The sequence below is a fragment of the Mya arenaria genome, chromosome 2 (genome assembly GCF_026914265.1).
Source record: "Mya arenaria isolate MELC-2E11 chromosome 2, ASM2691426v1".
Classification (NCBI taxonomy): domain Eukaryota; kingdom Metazoa; phylum Mollusca; class Bivalvia; order Myida; family Myidae; genus Mya; species Mya arenaria.
Window position 1 is genome coordinate 23300683 of NC_069123.1, and position 27582 is coordinate 23328264.

Sequence of the window (27582 nt, forward strand, 5' to 3'; positions counted from 1 at the left end):
ACTGCCTTCTAAAGGCTGTTTCCCCTTGCGAAAAACTGTCCACTTTTCCCAAAATTTTATATTTTTTTCCCAATTTGATAAACGCAGATCACATTTAAGAAAAAAAGCAATGAATTTCTTGAAATATAAACAAAATATTGACAGACTTACTCTTTCACAGCATAATGTATGCATAAAAAGTAAAGAAATGTATATTTGCCATTATATTAGCTATTTTGGCCTGATTTTGTATTTTTCCCAAAGTCGACTATTTTTCCCAATTTGCAAGGCACATGCAGGCTGTAAAAATAATTCAAAAAAAAAATCACTGGACGCCATAAAATATGAGTGAGTCTTGTATTAACATTTTGTTAGTTTAATAATATTTTATTGTTCTCTTGTGTTAACATCATGAAATACTAATTATACATACACTACAAACAAATGACACAAAATGAACAAATGGGGTGGGCTACAAGTTGTAACAACATTACTTGTAGCTCAAACCATTTGTTTTTTGTGAGATTTGTTTGTTAGTGTAACATTTCGTTAATCCAGGGATGGTGCAGTTTGCACAGAAAAACCAAATAGAACACACACACATGTATATATATATGTTTAATAATACTTTAATATCACACATATAACAAGAGAAGCACCCTAACCAATATATATACATTTATATATAATAACAATATAATATAATTATGTACAAACAATGATACTTTCACAAAAAAGATCAAGTGAATCACCCCAACCCGCAAGCCCCACAAGCCTGCAAGTTCAGTTGTACATAATGGCTATAGACTTTCGTTTAAATTCATTCCATCGTGCATCCCAATGAACGGGTACCAACAAGCTTAAAAAACAAAACTGAACACAACACGTATTTGTACGGTTATGTAGAATACAACACTGAACAACTAAACTTTAAATAATCGCCGTTCTTGTATGCAAGTATTTCAAGTCCGAGTCCTCGTATTAAAGAGAAAGTACATGTATGAACAAGGAAAACACTTGTGGAGTGAAAATACATGTATTTAAGGAAGATAAAGAAAGACGATCCACATTTATATATTACTAAAGTATGTACTAGATAAGCGGATATTTATCACAGCAAATATCGTCGGATACCCACAGTACGTGCTAAGCGTAACGGAAGGGATCGCCGCCATAGGTTTCCGACGATGCACGGGAAATGGTTACACGTGTTATTTCCATATCAAACTACTATTCATTAATGTTTGATTGGTCACCTGCGAACACATTTCATAATTCATCTTTTAATTTTTCCTTTCGAGTAGGTTGTCTTTTTGTCGCAGACTTTTTGGTATCTTTCTCAATCTTTGATTTGACGCTCGCACTATCTTTCGATTTCTTAGCTGTCGTCTGCTTGTTTGCCGTATTCTGTGCAGACCTGTTGTCACGTGGCTGGCACGTGCAAGCCTTCTGCTGGCCTCGCGGTATGAACCGCATCCGAACGTGTTCGCGCCACTGTACATAATGTCAGACGCTGCCTTGCAGTCTGAAACGAAAAACTCATTACAAAAAGTTAAAGATCTGAATCCACTAGCGGAATCAGAAGGAGGTGCTGCCGGCGAACCCCAAAAAATCACCCAAGGTTACTTTTTATGTCACTATCGGAGAAAAAAGTAAAAAAAAATGCTCAAAATGCACCATTCCGGACTTGAATTGTTATTTTTTAAGGAGAACCTCCACCACCATGCGAACATTTTGAACCATATAAATTTTGGTCCTGAAGGAGGGGCGTATGTCAACAGTTGTACCCCTTAGTTACGCCTCCTCTAGCGACAATTTTTGGATCCGCCCCTGGAATCAGTTATATAGCAGACAGATGTGAACTATAATTATCATGCTAGAAGCTCAGAAAGTCCCATTTCGAGGAGAATGAATCTATGTTTTGGAACGGGTTTTACCAAAGCAACATGTAACTAGGGTCCAATGAAAATGTCGCAGAAGGTCAAGGAACGTATCAGTGTTTGTCAGGAACGTATCAGTGTTTGTCAGGAACGTATCAGTGTATGTCATGCTCACGGTATATCGGACAGACGATAGATGTGTGTGCGTGCGTGCGCGTGTGTGTAATACAATTGAGCAGCACTGTCACATTAGTGGTATACCAATAACCAAGGTACCAGTCAAACTAGTAACAATATATGCAGTACGATATCATCTACGGTACAGACAATGCTAACCTTTAAAGGAAATTTTCCCCGTTTTTCTGAGACCCTTGCAGGAGTCGTAAAGGCACTCTTTGAACTTTTTATCGCACGTGGCCCGGTCATTGTTGCACGTGTCATAACACTTATCGTGCACGTCACAACATTTCGTCCCACCGGGTATCTCGTCAACGTCAATCTGTAAAAAAAGTATAACGGCATATAACACACAGTTTCGCCTTCGTGAACATGCGTTGCTTCAAGTGCGCTTAATAAACATTTAGGCCGACTGTTCGGATATTTGTTTAAGCTCACTAAAGGTACTAAGAGTAAACTAGTCTATGATTGCTCAAGACATGTATTTTAAGGGACTCGCTCATGTTTTTGTAAATTGCACTTTTTTGTATGACGAAATAAAGTGTGGCAAATCAATATAGGAGAGACAAAACTAAGATACAAAAAGCTGGAATGTTTTTGAAGGGTCACAATTTTCATTAGCGTTAATAACGCTCATGTTCACGTAATTTCGGCTTTGCTGTTGTGATACCCATCACTTTTATATAAGTCCTGGTTGTGGTGAAAGCGTCGACTTTTTTCTTGACTCTACGGGCGACCCAATAAAACCAAACTACTTTTTTATACTATAATTTTTTTTTTTCTGCAATTTCGATATTAATGAGCAAAATAAGTGTTTTTCAGATGCATTTTTAATACACCTTTTATGTACCTGGAAAACTATTTTCGGGTCCAAAACCTTAGCGAGTCCCTTTAAATTAAAAAAGTACAACTGAAACCAAGGGCGGGCCCAGGATTAGACATAAGAGGGGGCCTAAGTAAGGGGGCATAACATTTTGACTTGCACCACTCCCTCAGAACCGAAAATTGTTTTGTTTAAAGTGTTGGCAGGGGAGAGTCCACCAAGATTAAAAAAAATATACTTTTTTCACCTATGTTGAAATAAAAAGTAAACTTGGACGATTTAAGGCCCCAGTTATCTTAAATATTAATGAAAATGAATACTGCATATCAGATTTGTGTCCATGAACTTTTTATGTCCGGTTGCTTAACTAAACTGAGGTATTATGCTTTGTTATTTTCCGTAAGTTTTTGTATTATAAGCCTAGAATGGATGAAACTTGAAGTTCTAAACAATCGGCCTAAAAAGGTTGCGTAGGAGTATAGATTTGTGTTTTTCCCGTTGAGATTGAAGAATTCTGCGTATCCCACTGAGGCAATTTCAGCCGAGGCAATGAAAACTGACAATTTCCACGCGGAGCGCGTGTTGTATAATTCGAATCACAAAGGCATTTTGGTGCAGTCACGGACTGATTTGTACCATTTGTCAAGGACACCCGTCAATGTGTAGAGTGAGTGTAGGTGAAAATCGTTGTTATTTATCCGCACTGGTTGTGTTCAATAACCAACTTAGATCTAACTGAAGTTTAAGAGGTCCGTGATTGAATACAACGTCATCATTAAATGAGAATTATTGAATGGATGAAAAAAAAACATAACGCTTTCCAATATGGCATCAATAATCTTAAAAGTTGCAAAGGTTCCTTCAACAGAACACATTTGAATATCAAACTACTACTGCTTGAAAACAACTTAGCGAAACTTGCGCGCAAATCAGTCATAAACAAAAAAAAAAACGAAAATGTACCGCCCAGCAGCGCAACCCAATGAGCTTCGTTTTTCACGGCACCGTTTTTGTGATTATTTTTTGTTAATTATACAAATACGATTTAAGAAAAGTCAATGTATGGATGCTTTGAGGGTATGAGCCCGCCCTTCTGAGCATACGTTGACGCCAAATCGCTGCGGCGGCGGCATACATTATGTTTAGTGGACGTGTGAAGCAAACAGCAAGCTTTAAAGATGTTGCACTTTATTTGAAATCCACTTGATTGATTGAGACGAACTGGATTAATTGAGACGAAGGAAGGCCTCGCTCATTTAATGCTACGTTCAATTTCAAAGTAGTAAAACTGACCTGAATTCCGTACGAGCCGCATCCATTTGACGAAGGTCGGTGGCCTGGTCGAGGTTTAGGTACATCTCCTATAAATTTCCATAAAGTTTCATCAGAATTGGTTACTCGTTACTTTTAACAGGTTGTTTTGAAAGACTTTGATATGGTTAAGTTAATCAGAGTAAGTTCAAGAATGAAACAAAAGACAGGTGAAAATGTAGTGGTTATCTCTGATATCTGGGACCAATAACAAATCAGACTCCTAGCTGATATTTATATAATTTGAATATCATAATTATTTCATGTCAAATCTATACGCTTTCACTGACGGAAAGGCACGGACTTGAAATGATTTTAAGTCCCCCACACCCCTAAATATAAACTAGTACCAGAACAATCTAATGTTACAGATGGAACTCTAATGCGATTTTTAGTTTATTTAATTTGGCATCAACTCACATATTTTGCTTTATACAGATACATACATTATAAATGTGTGATAAATACATGAAAACGTGCAAAGATTTTTTAAGCCCCCGCCTTACCATTGGGACAGGTGAATTTGCACTCAGCCTTGCCCCCTAGAAGACTGGAAAGGGCATCTAGCGCGTCCCCAACATCCGAATCCTCCCCACCCACATTCTTCTCTCCACCCGCTTTACCACTACCCTTCTTGTCCAGGTCTACATCCTCATCCCGATCTATTGCAGCCAATACGCGATCTATCTCTTGCAGTTTCGAGTCAATGTCAAGTTTATCAAGATCGGCGAAAAAGTCACACAACACACACTGCCAATTGAAGAACCAACGTTAAAGTTATATGGTGTTTCATTTCCAAAAATTGCACAGTAATACAATTACAGGTACACGGAGTAAGTCCAGAAATAAAAGGATTGTCTACGATAATAAAATATATAGATTGGCAATATGTCAGTGGTTTTGTAGAATATACGAAGTAACGTTAACTTTATCTACATGCTGGTATGACAAAAATCCTGCCGATTATTAAGTAGTAACTATTTATATAAAGCACAATTTCTTAAGTCACTCGCCATTTGTTTACATTCGCGATCAAACCAGGAAGTGAGTATATAGACGCTTGAAATGATATAAGGAATACCATATAGAGCGGTCCAGTGCTGCTAGGAGAGGTAGATTTCCAATATATCTACGTATACGACTTCTATTGGTTTAACAGGGATTGTTTATGTTTATATTGTCTTCTGTGGCCACGTTTAATCTTGATCCAGGTGCAAATCCAAATCGATGATAAATGAGTAAAATGTCCGTAAACTGTTTAGAGCAATGGAAATACAACAATTAAAGAATAAAAACACACTTATACACTTTCTCCTGGCTCATTGGAGTGTTTTCTTTGTTTACGTCTATTAAAGCTGCATTTTCACAGATTGAACGTTTTGACAACTTTTTTTTATTTTTTGTTTTGCTTTGCGGAAATCCATGGAAACCAGTTATATAAGACTGCTGACAAAAAATTAGATGACAGATTTTTATATTTAAGTTCAAAAATTGATGGTTTATGCAATTTTCTTAAACGTTAGTATCGGTTTAAGCCATAAAACATTAATTTTCGAACGGAAATATGAAAATTATGTATTTGAGACATCTTTTCTTTAACATTTCTTGGGCCGATTGCTCAGATCTTTGTAAAAGTTAACACCTTTGTTAACGGCATCGTCGTTAGCTTCCAAAGGTAAACTATTGTATTATGTGCTGATATATTTAGATTAAACAAGCATAGCTGAATCAGTTGTCTTAATATGTCTGAAAAGTAACCCAAATGACATTGTATGTCAATGAAATTTTTAGAGTATTAAAGATTTGAAATTAAATAACGATCCCGTTAAAACAACATTGTTTACTTTAACAATATTATGAACATTCAGGCCCTAATATAACACTAAAAGCCAATTTCATAATTGAAGAGAAATTTGTCAACATTACAGAATATATAGACTTGCTTTTGAACCAAGTTATCTATTTTCGTTGCCATTATTTGCTAATCCTAACCCTGTATCTGACAAGAAGGTTAATAAAGAGTTCAAAAGGCCAATTGCAACCAGTCATTTAATTCTTTATTCAGACATTGTTGTAAATATTCTATAAAACGTTGCTTGAAAATACAAATAATATGGTCTTCGTTTGTCTGTGAATCATCTCAAGATATATGATAAGGACCATATCGAGTGAGAAGAGTCTTTACATTACTAAACCAGTTTGATTTGTCATTATCAAAATCTAACATATATCATTATTATCAATGACCGATTGAATAACTTACTTCAGTTTACGTCAGTATGTTAAGATGAGTACGTATTTATTTATATGTAAAGGGTATCTACCCAATTCACCAAACACAGCAGCGTTTGATTCTCTATTATAGTTTTGAAAAATCTCAAATGTATCCTTTCCAACTGTGTAGGTTTTGTTAATCCCTATACTTCACATCCGTATGTAATTATTGATGAAACAAAGGCATCAAATAACTGCAATGGTAACGTAGGTTAACATTCATACATTTTAAATTTGACAACAACGTTTCCAGTGCTTTTAAACCTTTTACAAAGTTTGGGTATTACGTTTAATATTACCAGTGTAATTCAATGTAACACCTAAATAGTAAAAATCATCAACAATATCCACTTGTTAATTTTCATATACCCAGTTCTCGTTTCGTTTTAAATCACCACTTGCAAAACACTACTCTTTTTACTTTAGCAATGTTTACCTATTTACTCCAGCTATTACAGTAATTATGTAGTTTATCTAGTGGTATTTGCAAAAATATCTTGTTGGTTTATCAAGCACAACCATATCATCGGCAAATACTAATAAAATTAAACATATATTCTCACAGACAGAGTCAGAGGTCGTGCAAAAATTCTGAATCAAAAACGAATCGTATTGTCACCTGCTATTGTTGCCGTGTGTCCGTGTGTCTGTCGCCAATTAAAATCAACGGCACGAGCCTTACTGGTATTAAAAGGCTTCTAATTGGCGTCAGAAGGGAACGTGCCAATTAACGCGTGTCAATTAACGACTGTCATCCCACGGAAATACTTACCACGTGTGGATGTTTATTTATAATTAGGCTTAGCAGTATATAATTTAAGCAAATCGTCCTAGAAACATCATTCATTCAAGCATTATCTCTACGATCAGAAACAACTAGCATTAATAAATCAATACAAATTGCATATTATAGATCATATTAAGATAATATTTTATATTTTTATATGCGAATAAATTTTCTTTCCGAAGTAAAGGTATGTCCAATTTTAACATGCTTTTAAACATGATGCAAACATAACATATTTCATTTTCTTGTTCATTTTTCTTATTTTTGTTTTACATTTTTCCACAGCTATAGTAATTGTTTCGTTTTAACCACTCACACATCATAATGCTATGTTCCTTAAACACATACATAGAACATCAAATCATAAATTTTAATAATTTATAATTTCAGATGCAGCTCATAGAGGTCGAGGTCGTGATTGACGGTGTCGTTGTTAAGGTATCCGTTACCAAGGGGACCACGTGCCGTGACCTCATTAACATGGCCACTTGTGCGGGAAAGGACCAGTGCGCCGTGTTCGAGTCAAGCCAAGGTGTTGAGCGGGTGATATCGTCTGATACGAAGGTCCTGAAGCTGATTCGATCCTGGGGCGCCCACGGTGGACGCTACACGCTCGTGGTCAGACCGGTAGACAAGTTTACATCCAAGATGGCTTCCATATCACGCGCCAAGAGGAAGCTTCAGCGACTGAGGTCTGCCATCTGGAGACACGAGCTTCCCGCCAACAAGAAAATGCAGACGACAATCAACGAAAACTTGGACTCTGATGTCCAGAAGTCATACAATAAGAACATCAGTGTAACACGTATTCCCCCTAGTGGTGTGAGTGGTAAACTGGACATTATGAAGCGGTTCATCCGAGATACAGAGATATTCCACGCCGCCGACGTAGATTACAGGACCATAGCCCTTCCAGCCAGGACATGTGGTGATGGTATGGACTTCAGTGAACTACCGCCGAGGACATTCGGCGATGGTATGGACAGTGATTGCGGGGACGAGCTCTGGGATGCTACGTGTGTTGGACGTTGTGACATGGACGCTGCCTTCATATCCGAAGAAAGTAGTTTCACTGACGTCAGCAAGCTTAACAAGTCAGTCCTCCACGGCGACGAATTGGTGTCAGACTCTGAGAGTGCATTTAGTGACTGTAGCAGCGCGTGTGACTTGGAACGTAACGTGTACGACGGAGGTGAAGTCACCAGCGGCACGTTGTCGCTTCTGAGGGCCATGTTCAGTGAAGACGACCTTGCGGCGTGCGCTGACGACGCGGCGCTCGAGAGTTTCATGAACACTGTGATCGAAACAGAGAGTCACAGTGACGAGGGTCTTGGCTCTATCGGGAGCGATGTTCTTGTTTGACAATTCCATTGTTATTGATCAATGTTGTTACATTTATTTATTTATTTAAATGAGTTTTAGCTCATATTTTGCCATACAATTTGTGTCAAATTGATAAAAAATGTGCTATTAAAACTGTGTATAATAAATGTTTGCTATTTGTATTTCTAGTATTACATTGTGACTACCCCACACGCCGTCTTGACACAGGCTATCATGTTATTATGAATTATAGGATAAAACATTACCTTCGGATATCGTTATTATTCTAAGGACGCAGTACTTTTTCAAGCTGCCACATACATTGTAAAAACCTGTCAACGGCTTCGACAGTGGGGGCGTTGTGTAAATGGAGGTCGTGATGTCGCCAGATTTAAGTGTCCTCTCCGCTTCTCAAAACCTTATGGGGCATCCTTCGCGACCAAATCAACTTTCTGTTTGGCATTTGCTGACTAGTTAAGTGTAAAAGCGTATCGAACTCTGTCATTATGTCCCTGTAAATAACCTTCCAATGCCATCTGTACAATATTAGGAGATAATGGTTGTGTGTGTGTGTGTGGGGGGGGGGGGGGGGTCACACTACTACTCAATTAGAACGAATAGACATGTGTCACTCAAATATATTGCTGAAAGGGAATAGAAAAACCAGTTATTGGTATTATCAATCAGCATTTATTTGAAATAAATATATCGGGACCAACAATGTCAAAAAAGTGAATATGATACAGCAGGATAGATTTAACAACTTTATTTAACAAATTGTAATTACTCAAACATTTAAACTTTTACCACAACTCCATTTTCTTCACTTTTTGACAACAGTCTTTTAACATTATGGTCACATGGCATTTTATTACCACTTTTTTGTATATACAAGCCGTATTCTAATGTATCAGAATGAATGAAATGTCATGTAAATAAGCGATATTTTGACCAAAATTATGTAAGTGAGAGAAGCATGTATCAAATATGACACAGCCCTTAGCACAATCTTGGAACACACCGCATCAGAACAGTATCACAAACTTCTTATTTCTTTCCTGAAAATATAAGTTTAAATACAAGCTCAACATTAGCTGTGATGGCAGCAGGTGTGTTATGTACAAGTCTGTTCAATGACTTCAACAGAGGAGAAAAAGGTTACTAATATTTTTGATTGCTCTATATTTTGTATAGAGAAAACTTGGATGTTTATGTGGTATTACCCTCAAGGGTTTATCACATTATTGTTTATCTCTGAAACTAGTATAAAATATAAATTAAATCATATTTGGGGCACTGTGTTAATGATTTGCTTAAAGCTTAATGATTGGTACACAACTTTACAATTATCAGCTATTCTTTTATACAAAGTTATGGCCAAAAACATTTCTTTAAATATAAAGACTCACTGCATTTTTTCCCAATAATTTTTGACTGTGATAAATGTTAATTTAAAATATTTATAAACATCAAGGATTGATAGCATTTTGTTGAGTGTTCATGCTGTAGAAATGCAGGAGATCATGTTAGCAAATTTTTTAGATACACACAAATGTATGTAGTAGTGCATGGAATTTACTCACATGTCAGAACTCCTTCGTTCATATAACATCAACATATGAAAACATGTGCTCAATCCTTAATAACAGTTAAGTTTGAAAAAATGAATTGAATTCCAAATTAATACAAATAACATACCAATTTTAAACCACTTGGGCACAGGCTTATCTGATGAGCCAGTAGATCGTCCAGATGATGATGATGCTGGTGATGATGATGATGATGATGCTGCTGGCTTGAAATTGACTGGTTTCTTTCCTTTAGATGAGGATGGTTGGGCCTCATTTGACTCAGCATCTTCTTCAACTGCATTTAGGCTAAAAGTGCACAAGAAACAGAGAGTATTAAATGTAAACAATACTTTTTACAGGGCAAAGCTGTACTTAAATTTGCAATTTTCTGCATGTTTATTCACTTTAATGTTAATTAATTTGATTGCATCTACTAGAGAGATATAATAAATATCGAAAACCTGATTTCTCAGATTGCCCTTGAAACTGTCCTTTCCATTAAAAATACTCGAACAAGAGCGTGGCTTAATGAACACCAACAAGGGGCAGAACTAGACATTTTTATGGGCCTTGCTATATATGTGTTATTTGTTATAAAGTTTCATTTGAATATATGAGACAATGAAGTTTCATGATTAAGTTTGACAATAACACCAAGGATATAAAAACATTATTCAAAAGACAGATGAGCTAAAATTGTGAACAGGAGAAATATTTCTAAACACGTACTAGTGTATATACAATATTGGTTAGTTTAGCAAAACATCAATGAAAGATTGCCATTTTAAGACCAACCTTACTGTAATTCAAGATAATGAATTACTAAATCTAATGCTATTCTGATAATGCCTGTGATAATTGTTAACCCTACCATTCAGCTACAAGGATGTCTGCCTTCAGCTTGGAGCTTTGTTCTGCTAGCACTGCTGATGATAGGTAGTGGGCTAGAAAACAACAACAACAACACAAGTTAAAGGTCTAGCTTCATCCTTCTATCCCACCCAATACCTCCAACCGGGTATTGCAACAGCTGTGTATTGGCCCCGGCTGCTATGAGACCAATACACACTCATGTAATATGATACACCATGATGCCTAAGTAGAGTTGCATCTGTTTCAATTAGCATTTTGGTGATTTCCAGAGTTTTTGTTTAGATCCCCACCAGACAAAGTTTTTCATAGCCTCTCAAAATGGACACCAGTACTGGTTTCTGCCCAGGAGGCTGATTCAAACATGATGCTTAGTAATAAGCTATAGTCACATTGGAGCTAAACGAAACTAGTATGAAACATAAATCAAATCACATCTGGGGAATTGTGTTAATGATTTGCTTGAAGCTAACTGGTGCCTAGACAAGTATATACCCAGTGATATAGAAACAATTTTAGCTAATCAAATTATTCCAAAACATATCGTGTATATTGAAAATAACTACCCAGCTACACAATTCTTTTTTATGTAATTCAATAGTCTGGGGCCAATTTCATTAAAAGATCTATGTCCAAACTTCAAATATCTGAAATCTATACGAACATAACAGATGGCAAGTATTTAAACAAGAGCTGTCACATAGACAGCGCCCTCAACTATTCTGCCGCTTTTCAGTGTATGGATTGAAAAGTTATGGCGAAACATGCATGGAACACTGCTAGATTAGATTTCAATACAATACATGATGTGCTGAGATATTTACATAAATTAAATGGAAAATATTTGAGATACTACACAACTTTAACGTAAATTCTAAGTCGAAAAAGGGGCATAATTTTGTCAAAATGTTTGATAGAGTTGCCTCCCCCTGTGTACAGGTTGAGGGTATGATGGTGAACAAGTGTGCAAAGTTTCCAAGCCAGATGTCAATGGACATTGAAAATATTTGAGGTGGTATGCAAACTTTGACGTAAATTCTAAGTTGAAAAAGGGGCATAATTTTGTCAAAATGCTTGATAGAGTTACCTCCTCCTATGTACAGGGTGGGGGCATGATGTTGAACAAATGTGCAAAGTTTCAATGCCATATGTCAATATTTGAGGTGGTACACAAACTCTTACAAAAACTTTAACATAAGTGGTTACGCCGACGCCGACGCTCGGGTGACTAGGATAGCTCTCCTTATTCTTCGAATAGTCGAGCTAAAAAAATTTTCCTCAACTTTGTTTTCAGCTTAAATACTTGCGTTAGTTCAGTTCGCACAAATATATAGCAAAATAACAAAATATACGAGACTTAGACCATTTTACTTTACTTGGATCTGTACTGAAGTAAGCCCCAGAAAAGAGAACTGCATTCACAAATGTTCATAGCTACAACAATATATTTTTCAATGAATATGGCATATAATTATATTGATACCTTTTTGGTGTTCACTTCCAAAATACACCACGGCTGCAGGAACAAGCTGTGCCTGAAGTTGTACAGTAAATGTATACATGAATTTTATGACTTCTTATAAATTTTACATTTATACACCTTTTTTATTCATAATTTGGAGTATACGAGAGCTGTTTGTTAAGTTCGTGGACAGGCTTTGTATTTCTAAATATCTATATATTAGTATAGTGTTGATCATACCTTTAAAGAGTCAGCTATTTTGGATCATTTAAAAAACAGATTGAGTGTATATCACCATATTGTGTTCTAGTAAAAGTTACTTAGGAAACTAAAGGTATGGAGAGGTAAATCTTTCAAAACAGTATCAAAGGGTCTTAACAAATGTAAATTCAGTTTACAAGCTCGGCAGTCATTAACAATATGAGATTACAGTGTACCTCTATGAGTGTTTTGCTTTGATCTTTGAGAACATTCTTCGGTGGAGATGTATCTGTAAATGATATTGTAACTTTAGCAAACATTAGTATTTCTTCTGTAGAGTTTACAAAAAATACAGGTTATGATACATTCACCTTTTAACAAACAGCATTTAGATATTTTCAGCCTGTAACTCTTTTACACAAAATAAACTCCTGATTTTACCGGCGGTTCTGAGGCAGTACCCCTACATTAGTGTGTGATATCTTAGTGAGAGGCAGCTTTAACTCAATATAAAAGGGGCTGCTACAGTCTTGTGCTAAGCCCTGGCTATGTTATTAATCAAAGCTGATGATGATGCTGTTCCAACAGCCAAATTTATAATGTGTTCAATTATCTATGAAGTGTTATTTTTCAGCATTTAGTATCCTAAAACATTAGATACAGAGTTTAATGTTGTTGACGTAATGATCAAAGCATTCTGAATACTCACATAAATAGAACGGAATACTTTTGTCCTCCAAATGCTCTTTCACAAACTTTTGAACGGCAAACACTGCAAAGAGAGAGTGAACTGGCCTTTTGAAAGAGCCCACATCCAATTATTCTGTAAATAACTATGAGACAACGAGCAAGCAGATGTCACTGTTATTCCACCCTCCTCAGCTTATCAAGGGTTCATTTCAGAGACAGTGATTGGACTGTAAACATTCATACCAAGTTTCATTAGAATTCTTTTACTGTTTCCAAGTTATCACTCGAGCTTTCACAAGATATCTAGGCTCTAGTAAACAATGCAGGTGATACAAACCCCAATCTTCGATCATAGCTAATAAAAACCAAAAAAGCTAAAAAAAACACCTCTTTTTTTAACTTTTGCAATTTATATTTCCACTCGTGCCAAAGAGTTTCATCATTTTCCCCACCTGTTTCCCTCGGCCTAAACAACCCCTGCAGCACAAGTTTATCGTGGAACTGTACACGTATGACCACACGTTCATATTTGCTGTACATCTCCTCTACCCGAGCTTTACGCATGGATGCCGTCATCAGGGGCTGGTCTTCAAGAGAATTTCTGAAAGGTAAATGCACTCTGGAAGAGATCCTTTGGTAGCACATCACACATCCCAGCTATGAAAACAGCAGTCTCAGTTTGACAGAAACTCTTTACCAACAGAAATGATCAGTGAACACTGTCATCACCCCTAGAACTGGCTTAAGGAGTATTTATTTTCAAGTAACACTATGACATATTCAATGATCATGAAATAACAAAAAATTATGGTGCCGCTAAACCAGTGGCGATGTTTTTGTCTTCTTTTTTTTCTCAAAAAGGGTAAAAACACAACAATTATTTACCCAAGAGTTATGGGCCTAGCTGTACATGTGGGTAATGTCTCTGGAAACCAGTTTCATTTGCATATCTTGAGATGGCCACAATTAAAGTTTTTGTAAGCAAAACACCCTGCCAATGAAATCAATGCTATAATAAAAGCTAAACTTCTAGTTTCGAAAAATAGACAATCACCACACAGCACATTACTAGTTTGTAGTGAATGGTCAGTTGATTTTCTAGTCAAAATTATTATAGTCTTTGTCAATAAAAGGCCTGAGCCAGGACAAATGAAGACCCAGTGAGCGATCATGTTATGGCAAGTTTAGCTTTCTGATAAGCATTGATTAAAAACTACAAGGCTAGACATACAGTTGTTTCTGTTTTTCAGCCATCAAACTTCGAATGTCCCTCTCTGTCAGCTCAAAGAAATCATCTGGCAGGTCTGCAATATATTAATAATCTCCTAATAAGTATCATAATCCATGTTTTGAATAACAAGAGAGCTGCCCAGTCACTGGCAACATGTGTATCAAGTTTCATCCAAAGCTTTTGAGTTATAGAAAAGGTTAAAGATTTTCACGCCCACTACGCTGACAATACCTCAACTTTTTTCCTCCAAAAACAGACAGATTCCTTTGGGCTGAATTCAATACAATTTATGCAATTGTTTTACCATATTTGTCTATTTCAATGAATAAAGCCATAGATAATGATTTCGAGATTAAGCTATTGATAATCTGTGACCTCAGTGGTTAACAATCTATTTTCGACAATACTTAATCATTGTGTTATCTCTGTGTGATACCTTCGGTGCCTTCTGAACTTCCCGGGGAACGGAGAGATTCCTCAGCATTAAATACAATTGTCCGTCTATCACAGGGCTGAAAGTAATCCATTCTTAAGTTATTCAATACTGCTCGATGCTTTTGTCAGAATATCATGGTAACATTATGCGAACATGTTAGTCGAAATGATCTCAACAAAAACTTAGAAAGTGACTTGAACTTGAAATGCACATAGAACAAACAGTACAACATTTTAAAAATATATAAAGCCCTATAACACTGGATAGTTAAGAATGTATTATGCTTCACTGAGTAACAATAATACTAGAGTTAAAACCTGTTGGCTCGATACTGCATGGCTCAATTTTTTTTTGCTCAAACTAGATGTTAAAGACCAATTTTGTTTTACTCTATGTAAGCACTCCAGCTTGGCTCGATATTCACGAGGCTTGAAATATTTTGGCCAGTCCCTGGGATATCGAGCCAACAGGTTTCAACTGTATAAACTCAGGTAAACAGTTTGTATATGAGAAAGTGCTTACTTTGAAATCTTCTTGCTTCACATTACTGAAAAGGCAAATAAAAAGGGGAACTTTTCAAATATACATGTCTGTTAGTCTGTCAGGACTAAAAACATTGTCACATGTAAACCACTAACTGTTCAAGTTAATAATAATGCTGCAATTGCACCCAGTAATGACACAATGTCTAACTTAAGTCCAAACAAACAGTGCTTACCTCATTTCATTTTTGTACAAATTCTTTCCCTTTGTTTCTTCTGGGAACTGCAATAAATTGCCATAGATTTGTTACTTCAGTTAAAACAACTATATGAGGCATGAAAGTTGCAGATTTTAATCAATAGCTGTTTAATTTACAATACCACCACACTATCCAAGTCCCACCATGGATTCTCCAGGAAGACATATAGTAAGTTCAGTAGTGAGGCAGGGTCTGTGACCACAGTCAAGTGTCTTATTACTAGACTGTCACTCCCTATACTTCCAAACGGTTCCCTGTGAGGCAAGGTCTGTGACCACAGTCAAGTGTCTTATTACTAGACTGTCACTCCCTATACTTCCAAACGGTTCCCTGTGAGGCAGGGTCTGTGACCACAGTCAAGTGTCTTATTACTAGACTGTCACTCCCTATACTTCCAAACGGTTCCCTGTGAGGCAGGGTCTGTGACCACAGTCAAGTGTCTTATTACTAGACTGTCACTCCCTATACTTCCAAACGGTTCCCTGTGAGGCAGGGTCTGTGACCACAGTCAAGTGTCTTATTACTAGACTGTCACTCCCTATACTTCCAAACGGTTCCCTGTGACTACTAGTTTAAATTTCTAGGTACAGAGAAATGACGATTTGCTTTTAAAAGTTATCCATCTTTGTTCCCAAAAAATATTAATACTATAATCACAGTTTCACACCATTCAATGTATCCCACATTCTAGGTTGATTTGTTTTCATTCACCTGTCTTTTGTGTTGAACTATATATATGTTCATATTGTTTTACATGCAGGGGATAACTACATCATTGTTTATTTCAATATTCCACTTTGATAAGATAAGTGCAATGGCTTTTAACCAATGGTATACAATAAAACAATTATTGACTATCCTTTTATAGAAATGAATGTCATTGATTAGTATTTTTCAACAATACTCGGGTGCGGAAGGTTTTACTTATTTCTTATGGTGATGCAGAAGAAAATGTTCGAAAATTCTGAAGAAGCACTAGAGCTCTTTATTGAATTTGCATAACATATGAACAAATGTGATCAATTATAAAAAAATACCCTCTTAATTCCACAACTGACAAGAGCCGTGAAACATAAATACAATAAAGACTTGCACCTTGAAGTTAGCGAATGTCGGCTGTTGTTGCTGTTTAGGTGCTGGTTTCTTCTTGCGTGCCCCACCTTCAGAATTGGCCCCACCCTGGGAAATGGCCGGTCCCTGCCCTGAGGCTCCCATACTGGAAAACAGAGCCTGGGCCAACCTTTTAGCAACCTGACAAGATATACAAATGCACAATCTAGAAACCTGACAAGATATATGGTATATAAACAGACAATTAAAATTTGAAAATTTGAAAACCAACAAGGGTGTGTTAATGCTGTGTAATATTTACTAATCAATCAATAACATTTTTTTTCAGGAATGAATTGTTTTTCCTAAAGGAGCAATTCTGAAAGAATTAAATAGCTGATTTAAGTTGCAAATATTGTTTTACAAAATATACTTTTGTGTATGTAATTGATTTATGGCCTCATCTCTTGGAAATGTCCAATAAAGGTAGCACAGTTTTGGGTTTAAGTGAAACATGGAATGAATCAAATGAGACATATGATAAAAGGAATACTACCATAGCATGATTTTTTCTGTTTTGTGTATAAATAGGCATCAAACTTGACCATCTTCTATATGGTCGAGACAGAAACGTGTTTACGCACAAAACTCTACATGATACAGAATGTCAGAAAAGCACTCGATCATAATATCCCCTATGTTTATAACTGTTACATATTTGTTTGTATTTATGTACGATACGTCTTGGCCATACAAAAATAAAGGCAAACTATGTTGATTGCCTGTTGATTGCCGATATATTCTGAAACTTTTGTTAACAAATAAGGTCATCAGCGATGATCTTATTTGTAAACAAAAGTTTCAGAGTATATTGGCAATCGCCAGGCAATCGACATATTCACATTAAAATAAAACCATATCAAAAATAAAGAGTACCCTTTGCTGATCCGGTGGAAGGTCATTGAAGTCATTAGGAGAAAACACCTCAATTCCTGGGATGTCTCTCAGTTCATTAACGGCGTTCTGGCGTGCGCTCTCTCTTGAATCTGTGGATGCTGAAAGAAATGATGCTATTATTGTATCAAAAGTGTTAAAACATTCTTATGTAACACTGAGGATAAAATTGACTTACAAGACCCATGTCGATGACTCTTATTAAATAAACACTCCATTCAAATCAAGTCGAATTGTCCCAACAATTTACAATCATATATCAGTGTGACCTTGCATTTTATTTTTCATTTAAATGTATAGAGTAATTATTTTTAAACATAGCCATTTTGTTTGTAACAAAATTTGGTATATGGTTTGCCAATCAAGCCATACACCCATAAGAGTACGAAATGATGAGAGGGACCCGAAGTCCAACACTTGTATTTCAGTTGAAAAAGGGGACTTAGTTGGACTCAGTCAGAGGCATGGCCTTGTTGTACATGTTTATTATCCGGTTGTCTGTGGCAACACATGCACAAGGATTCATTTGAGTATCTTGAAATGTTTTTGACTTATTGCCAACGAGGACGCCGACCCCAAAGCTATGACAATACCTCAACATTTTTTCTTTCAAAAGCAGATGAGCTTAGTTAATAAATGAATGCTTGATTTCTCTGACTACTGACCAGTTGGTTGCTGCCTTGTTTCTGTGCTGGATGAGACCACATCCTCAGTTTCCATGGGGTTTTCCCCAATCTGAACTTGCTCTACTTCCATTGGCTCCCCAACATCATGTGACTCTTCAAGCCGGACCATCTTATTGGCTGGTTCCTCTCTTCTTGTCTGGGGACTCCCTTCTTCAGATGGAGGCTGAGACATTCTAATTGGCTGCCCATCATTTTGAATATTCAAATTTATATTCAAGGATATATTTGTGCTTTCTGCTTTTACTTCAGCTACACTGCTTTCTCCAGTTTGAACTTGAGTTTCTACTGAAATTGATTGCTTAACAGCTTTGCCTGACGGAGAAGAGGGGTCAGTCTTTTGTTCATTTTGAGATTGTTTTGGCTGAGTTTGTTGAGATGGACCACCTGCTAGTCTGGCCTTCCTTTGTTTCTCTTTTTCAATTTTTGTCTTAATTTCTGTGAGAACAGAATCTTCTACAGACCTATGAAGGAGTCTGGAATATATGAATGGTTAGATACATGTAACGGTAATCTCACAAAAGAACAATACTCAAATCAGAAAAAGAAAATTTACTCGATCATGAATTGTATTCATCTGCGTTAGACATTTGTTTTGTAACATATCATTGGCATCAAGGACCAAAATCAGGAGCAATCTTCGATACTTTCTAGATACTTCCTCTGAACAATTCCGTTTTGAACTAAACTACCCAACAAAGAATTAGCTTTCTTCATTATGCCAGTTATGTACTGACCAAAAAATAGTAGTTAAAATGTCACACAGCATTCATTCAAACAACACACACATTATCATGTTCATAGTTCAGTTCCACAGGCCCTTTGTCTCAGTATGCAGAAAGCATTTGCCACCATGGGAAATTTGAAGTTCATTTTCATAAACACAAATGTTTAATAGCATTTGTCACCTTCCCCGTACCTGATAACAGCTCTACCTCCAGTGAGACCCAGAGTACGCAGTAAAGTTTCTTGCAGGGCAAATTCTCCTGTCACTTCCTCTCTCATATAGATACACACCGGCTGTAGAGGTGGCGTTGTGCTACTGTCAACATAGGCTAGTTTGCCTGCATACTTCCTAGAAAACAGTATCACTTGGGTTTATAGTAAATAAGCCAAAACAGAGAATACATAGTTTTGGCAAAGCCTCTTTTTTTTTATACACCTTTAATTTTTATTGGTCCCCGGTCTCCTTTGTGAAAAAAGGCTAAAATTGAAATTTGCTGTAAATCTAAAAAAGAAACTGTTTACTTTGTTAATTCAAGCAGACACAGGTACATCATAATGATATACAAAGCATGGAAAGCAAAGCAAGATATACATCAAGTATAAGACAGAAAAAAAATCTGACACCTTAATTGTTACATCTATTACTATTAATCTTGAATACTTGCTGAAAAATAGCAAACATTAATTACTTTAGACACAGACTTGATGTACGCCCACAAGACCGGAACTCGATAAATGTTAGCTAAGTAGTAGTGAAAGATTTTAGGCTTATTATTCAATATGTTTATCGGTATATCACTGACAGTTAGCATAATTAACACCATGAAATAATTGGTTAATTTGTTGTTGTTTTTATCAATTTGAATTTGAACAATATGTCACAAGTAATAAAAATTTAACTTATAGTTTGTTATAAGTCTTATACCCTTCCTCCTGTCCTTCCCAATGTTGTAAAAGCTCCCAGAGTGTGGTGCCAGGCTCAAACTCCCCCTGCAGGCGTTCCCCACCCTCTAACTGAAGGGCGATCAACACTGCGCTCTCCGCACGACTCTTTTCACATTTAACCAGCTCAAGTTTCGCATTGTTTGAGAGATTTGCATATCGCATTGACAGGGTCAGGTCTAGCGTATTACGTCCATGTCTGAAATTAATGTATAATAAAATCTTTATTTGCAAGTGTAGACATATCCATTGATGTAGTGTTAAATAGTATAAACTTTTTGACACTGTGTCCAAACTAAACATTAGCATAAAACAATTTCATTTGAGTTTGTATTAAAAGCTGGAGTTTATTAGGCCAAAAGAAAATGTTTGTTTCCAACAGCAAAAATAATAGGGTTGGCAGATCTGCATTTGTTTTAATTTTAGGAAAAGCTGTAAACCCATCACCATCTAGTCTTGGTACATGTTAACCAGAGAGCTCTATTAAAACAATACATGTTTGTGACTTGCTGGTAAAACATGTAGCACAAACCAACTCCAATCCCTGCACTGGCTTTCCAGACTTGATCAAGTTCAGGATTGTATATAGCCCGGCTTGTTAAAAAATAAAGTCAAGCATTACTATAAGAATTCAAGCTTGTTCATCCAAAAGTCGTAAACAAAAGATGTTTTGGTTATGCCGTTACAAAAGTCAGATACAGTTGAAACTTGTTGGCTCGATATCTCATGGCTCGATATCCTCGTTGGCTCGAACCAAATTAAAAGGACGGATTTTTATTTACTCTTTGTTCATATAAATTTTGATTGGATGGCTCGATATCTTGAGGGTCGATATTTCTCCACGCTCGAAGTCGTTTTCGCGGTCCCAAACAAGAATTTCACACTTTGATTTGTTTGCTTGGGTCGATGTCATTTTCGCGGGTTCAGTTAAGAATCTCACACCTTGATTTGTTTGATTGGCTTCATTTAGCACAAGGCGCTAATCGATTAAAATTGCTTGACTGATATTATAATTATTATCGAACTTAAATGGTTTAACAGTTTGGATAAACATGCCATCACTTTAAGTTCTGTCTCTAATTGTTATCCATCCCAAAATTACTATGCATTTTGATACAACTTTTAAGCTATTTTTGTGTTACCCACTGTTTACAATTGCTTTTCCCATAAATGTATCTTTATTATAAATAAACAAGAGTGACACTCACAAAATACGCCCATCAATAATTTCTTGGATTCTAAGACAACTTACTGTTACATTGGCCCTTTGAGAAGCAAGCTTTTCAAGAAGCAAAAGATTTTATAGCTACAAACATTTTCAGCAAGTTTGGTGAAGGTCAGTTGAGAATTGTTCAAGTTAGAGAGTAGACAAAGCTTAAATGGCAAGGGCAGTAATCCTGAAGTGCTTCGGGGCATTTGGCTGATTATCATACTTGACCGATTTTTTTTTTTTTCAATTATTTTTATTCAAGATTTTGGAACAATATAAACATATACAAATATACATATACATACACAGACAGTCAATATAAAGAATTTAAATAGTTCAGTCAATATAAATTAACATGTTGACATAATCTATAACAACTAAGTAAGAAGTATATATATTTATATAGTTTATATCGAGCAAAGTTTATTCATCAATATAAAGTATGTTTTTCCTATTCTTGAATTTTTAAGTTTTTTGTAGAGAACAAAGAGAGAGGAGATGGGGGGAGCCAATAAATAATAAAGAAAAAAATACTATAAGGGAGATAATTCTATAATTTAGTTGATAGTGTACTTTCATAAGTGAGTTGTTAGATCACAAGCAGATATATTTTTAAAAGGGTACTCTAAGGGAGATAATTCTATTGTTTAGTTGGAAGTGTAATTTCATAAGTAAGGTATTTGATCACATGCAGATATATTTTAACACAGTTGCAAAAATTCATTCCATTTTGCTTCAAATACATCTAGTTTGTCTTTTTGTGTTGCGATTATTTTTTCTATTGAGATGCGCCTCAACAAATAGTTTTTAAATGATGCTATTTCTGGTATTTTTCTGTCATATTTACAATAACTTATGTAGTACTTTGCTAATATCAGAAGAAAGTTTATCAAATTAATGTTTGTATTATTATTGTTCTTTTTAACTCCTAATGATATTACTCTGTATTGCATTATGTTTGTTTGAATATGTTTTGTATTAATAAAATTTTGTAAATTTGACCAAAAGTTTTGAGTTATTGGACATTCCCAGAAGAGATGTTTTTGTGTTTCTGGTGCCATTGAACAAAAATCGCATAGTCTTGAGTTTGTGATTTTACATTTGTGTAGGTAATCATTGTTGGGAACTAAATTCATTATATACTTATATTGATATTCTCTTAATTTTGTGTCTATTGTAGAGTGGATTGGTGTTGTCAGTATATGCTTCCAATTTAATTCTTCCTCAGGAAATTCAATGTCCCATTTAATAAGACATTTGTTATTTTTTTGTTTTAATTCAATTTGTTTATTATAAAGGATTTTGTTTACTTTGTTCTTTTTTCTTAACTTGTCTATAAGGTATTCTGGCTCTTTGTTTAAAGTGGCATGGTAGTCTTTTAGTTCTTGTCCCCATATTTTATTTATAGTTTTTATTAACGTAAGATATTTGAGAAAATCACCATCCACAATGTTATATTTAATTTGCATCTGTTCGAAAGTAAAAAAATCTTTAATTTCAAAATCGAAAATTTGTTCAACATAAATTTTTTTTTTTTTTGCCAGTCTTTATAAAGAAGGGTATTGCCATTGCTTTGTTTAAGATTAGAGTTATTCCATAAAAATTCTTTTGCTAGATTTTTCACGGTCTTGTTATAATTGATTTTGCACCAAGATGTAAGGATTTGTTTTAGAAAGGTAAAATTTAGCTGGAAGTTGCTAGCATCGTTTACATTAGTGTTATATTTCCATATGTTTGTTCCACCAAATTTATTGAGTTCTGAGTTATATAGTTTATTCCATTTAGCATTACTCTTAGTTATTAATCTTTTGATCCAACTAGCTTTTAATGCATTGATAAAGGATTCTATGTCTAGCATTTTTAGTCCGCCATTTTCATAGGTTTGGTATATTGTGTCTCTGGAAATTTTATCTGGTTTTGAGTCCCAGAGAAAGTCAAACATAATATTTTTAATTCGTTTTATTGTTGGTTCTGTTGGATTAGGTAGCACTGTTAGTGGGTAAACAAGTTTCGGGAATGCATATGATTTTAAAACAGTGATTTTTCCTATCAATGAGAGTTTCCATCTTTTCCATTTATAGAGAGTGTGTTGAAATGCATTTATTTTAGGTTCTAAATTTAGTTCATGTATCTTTCTATGGTCATTTGAGAAACATATACCTAACGTTGAGGCTTCATTAGATGTCCATACAAATTTTTTTGACTTACAGAATTTTTATTGGTATATCGCAGTGTACCGATTCTCAAGACAGTACATTTTGATATGTTCAATTTTAGTCCAGATATTTGACTAAATTTTTCAAATGTTGTTACAAGGTTTTGGAATGAGATTTCTGTACCATCAAGGAAAAAGCTTGCATCGTCAGCAAATAATGTTTGTTTTATTTCATTATTGAAAATATTTATTCCTTTTATGTTGTTGTTGTTATTTATATTCAGTGATAAAATTTCAATACATATGAGAAATAGATAAGGTGATAGGGGACACCCTTGTCTTACACCTTTGTCAATTTTAAAGAAGTTTGATAAGTGTCCATTCACATTAATGCAACTTTGGGCATCATTGTAAAATAGTTTTACCCAATTTATAAGTGTTTCTCCAAAGTTGAAATACTTTAAACATTCAAACATATAGTCATGGTTCACACTATCGAAGGCTTTATGAAAATCAGAGAAGAAAATAATTCCTTTTTCATTATCTTTATTTATTTGTTCAATAATATCATACAGAATTCTTACGTTTTCACCTATATATCGCCCCTTTAATAAATCCAGTTTGATCTTCATTAATAAGGTTGGCTAGTATGTTTTTGATTCTATTTGCTATGGATTTTGAGGCTATTTTATAATCTATATTGAGAAGTGATATTGGCCTCCAGTTGTTAATGTCTGTTAATAGTTTGTCTTTTTTTGGTAGAAGAGATATGACGCTTTGTTTTTGGAGTTCAGTTAGGTTTTTATTTTGAAATGAAGAATTTAATGAGTTTACTAAGAATCGTTTTATATCATTCCAAAAGATTTATTTTACCAACAAATATTTTCAGCAAGTTTGGTGAAGATCAGATGATAACTGTTCAAATTAGACAGTGGAAAAAGCAAAAATGGCAAATTTTGACCAATTCAAGAGCCATAATCCTGAAGAGCCTGGCTGGTTATAGAACTTTGCCAAGAATATATACCAACAAACATTTATAGTAGCAAGTTTGGTGAAATTCGGATAAAAACTGTTCAAGTTTGAGAGTAGACAAAGCTAAAATGGCCAATTTTGATAAATTCAGGGGGCCATAACTCTGGAGTGCCTAAAGCGATTAGGCTGGTTATCGAACTTGACCTAGATATTTCACCAACAAACACTTTCATGAAGTTTGGTGGAAATTGGATAAAAAATGTTCAAGTTAGAGAGCGGACAAAGCTAAAATGGACAATTTTGACAAATTCAGGGGACCATAACTCTGGAGTGCCTCAAGCGATTTGGCTGGTTATTGAACTTGACCGAGATATTTCACCAACAAACACTTTCATGAAGTTTGGTGGAAATTGGATGAGAAATGATCAAGTTAGAGAGCGGACAAAGCTAAAATGGCCAATTTTGACAAATTCAGGGGGCCATAACTCTGGAGTGCCTAAAGCGATTTGGCTGGTTATCGAACTTGACCTAGATATTTCACCAACAAACACTTTCATGAAGTTTGGTGGAAATTGGATGAGAAATGTTCAAGTTAGAGAGCGGACAACATTGTGGAGCCGCCCGCCCGCCCGCCGCCCGCCCGCCATGGGTGTTCCCATAATACGGCCATCGTAAGATGGGCGTATAAAAATAAAATGATATTTTCTAATTTTCTAATAATCGAATAAGTCATATTACGAAATTTAGGGTGTTTAACTATGCCCAATAAATACTCTTCCTTCTCTTGCGGAGATAGCGTAGCCAATAACAAACGAGGTAAATAAGACTTTATGTAACAAATGAAAAAATAAGATTCTGTAAGCAATCCCGCTTGGCTCGATATTCTCGAGGCTCAAAGTACTTTGGCCGATCCCTTGAATATGGAGCCATCGACTTTCGACTGTATTTTGATTTACATAATTCGTTTTAACAGTGTAACACTTATCAAAAATATTTACAAAGATTTCTTTTCAGCACTGTACACAACAAAATAACTTTTAAAAATAACGTTTAACCAAATGATGAAATGAACAACTTAATGTCAAGATTAACTGCTGTTTTACAATAACAAAAACACTACAAAAAAGCTTTTCAACTTGCTTCAGTGAATAGTCTTCTGCAGGCAGGAACTTTTGTTTTTGACATACATCTTCTAATACCTGAAGTTAAGAAAACAACACAATCAAATAATTAGGCAAACACATAAGGAGGCCACTCTGATGATCATGCATGCCATATCCCCCGCCCTAAGGACATGTTAACTAAGTTTGAAAATTGATTGATTGTTGCTGGAATTATTTTATGAATTGATATTGATAGTAAAAAGATTATATTATCTTGCTCAGTGCTATAAGACATACATGTGATAATTGATTGGGTTGATTCCGGGAAATTCGTAGTAATGTCAACGCACACTAGGGGGTCCGTGGGCATGCCCCCCCCCCCCAATTTTTTTTTAAATGGGGAACGTCTGTGGTGCATTCTAGAGCATATCTGGGGCTATTTTAGTTGTTTTTAACGTCGGGAAAATGTACCTATTTTGACTTACAAGACATATTTTGTACTTGACATGGATTGTTTTTTCTGCATTTTCTTGAAAAAATAAAACCACCAGATATTTTCCCAGGCTTTAAATGAAGTGCTAACCAGGAGGATATGCAGTCTACTTTCGGTTTCATCAAAACAGGAAATAAACAACTATACGGGCACCTGTTTTCCCGCGCTTTTGAGAACATGCGTTACAAAATATTTATTTTTAGAATATTATTTCGATATGAATAATATACACAACGATAGTTCGAAAAAAGTTCAAAACACTAAAATTCCTTATAGACGCGTAAGTTGTTAAAAGTATAACGACTTATCGACTTTGAAATTTGAATGGAATATGGGATGTTTTCAGTGTTTTAATTTTGTTTTTTTACTCATAAAAGCTATCATTCAAAAGACCAAACAAATCTATATGAAAACAATGAATTTGTACACAAGAACCCTCCCCGACTCGTTAAGCCCAACAATAGGCCAATAGATCAATTATCGGGTGATTGACAATGACCTCGACGACACACGTACAAATTAACAGATTAGTGTCAACATGTCCTATGTTTTACGACCAGTGTCCCGGACAGGCAAAATAGCTGACTTACATTGGTAAAATTATGATAATCAATTCAGAGATTTTTTTTTCTTTTTTTTTTTTTATGACTTTCCGGGACGAACATGCACCCTCCGTGACAGAGATACGATTTCCAGGATAATCCCGGACGTCCGGGACGTTATCACATGTATATGTAAGAATTGACGTAAGTGAATGTGCTAAGTAGAGTTTATAAACATTCTAGCGTTATAAATTCACAATTTCTTTTTATATCATACATTATATATTTATGCTATGAATTGACATGATGATGATTTTATAATATGTTATCAATTCTATCTTGTGTGTAAATTAGAGCAATGAATAAGTGTAAGTAAATACTTATTCAGTATTTAGAAAGATGCATGTTAATATTATAAATGTTGATATTGCGCTTAATTTTGCTGCATTAAGTTCCTCTGGTCTTCGAAATCACCTGAAATTCAGACCAACATCCCCTAAGAAGCCTCCAGAAATATGGCATATATGGTGATGATGATCAGATTGAACACCAACCTAAACTTATAGGTCCGTGGACTTATTGAAGATAAAACAAAAAGTAAAATATTTTTATCAATTATTATTACTTATAATTAATTACTTTATTGATCTGGTTCCCATACTAAAACTGTTCCCGCGAACCCTCCGAAACATACAGTGCCCGGGTACCCGTGTTCTCGCCTTTCCCTAAGGCTATTGTCAAGAAGAATCTGCTCAGTCATGTCCGAAATTTTCTACATCCGAATATTACTTTCGGTTCTTAAATATTTTGTATAAAAGCATTCGAGATACCTGCAACAGTTTTGTATTTGGTGTGATCTTGACATTCTGTCTCCTGCCATTCGGACATAAAACTTGTAGCGTTGCCATAATTTAAAATGAAGGAAGAAGGAAATAAACAAAACTTTGTTAAAACTACAGTGTTGACACTTTTATCAGGAGTTATCCTTGCTTTGG

General features: G+C 35.4%; 2 protein-coding genes across 2 annotated transcripts; both read right to left on the reverse strand.

Moving 5' to 3' along the window:
* Positions 1-580: 580 nt before the first annotated feature.
* LOC128213815 (group XIIB secretory phospholipase A2-like protein) lies at positions 581-5827 on the reverse strand. Its single transcript, XM_052919874.1, has 5 exons — positions 5813-5827; positions 4677-4920; positions 4153-4220; positions 2196-2358; positions 581-1504 (listed from the first exon to the last, which is right to left on the reverse strand). Exons 1-5 carry the CDS (start codon positions 5825-5827, stop codon positions 1263-1265), a joined length of 732 nt encoding a protein of 243 aa, XP_052775834.1. The 3' UTR covers positions 581-1262.
* A 3401-nt stretch (positions 5828-9228) lies between these two features.
* Positions 9229-27561, reverse strand: LOC128225159 (tether containing UBX domain for GLUT4-like). Its single transcript, XM_052935203.1, has 18 exons — positions 27418-27561; positions 25590-25648; positions 20096-20311; positions 19364-19519; positions 18427-18920; positions 17744-17862; positions 16853-17008; positions 15734-15780; positions 15538-15562; positions 15016-15091; positions 14580-14652; positions 13801-13949; positions 13368-13430; positions 12895-12947; positions 12479-12530; positions 10997-11069; positions 10253-10431; positions 9229-9612 (listed from the first exon to the last, which is right to left on the reverse strand). The coding sequence occupies exons 1-18, from the start codon at positions 27493-27495 to the stop codon at positions 9602-9604; spliced, it is 2079 nt and encodes a 692-aa protein (XP_052791163.1). The 5' UTR covers positions 27496-27561; the 3' UTR covers positions 9229-9601.
* Positions 27562-27582: the final 21 nt, after the last annotated feature.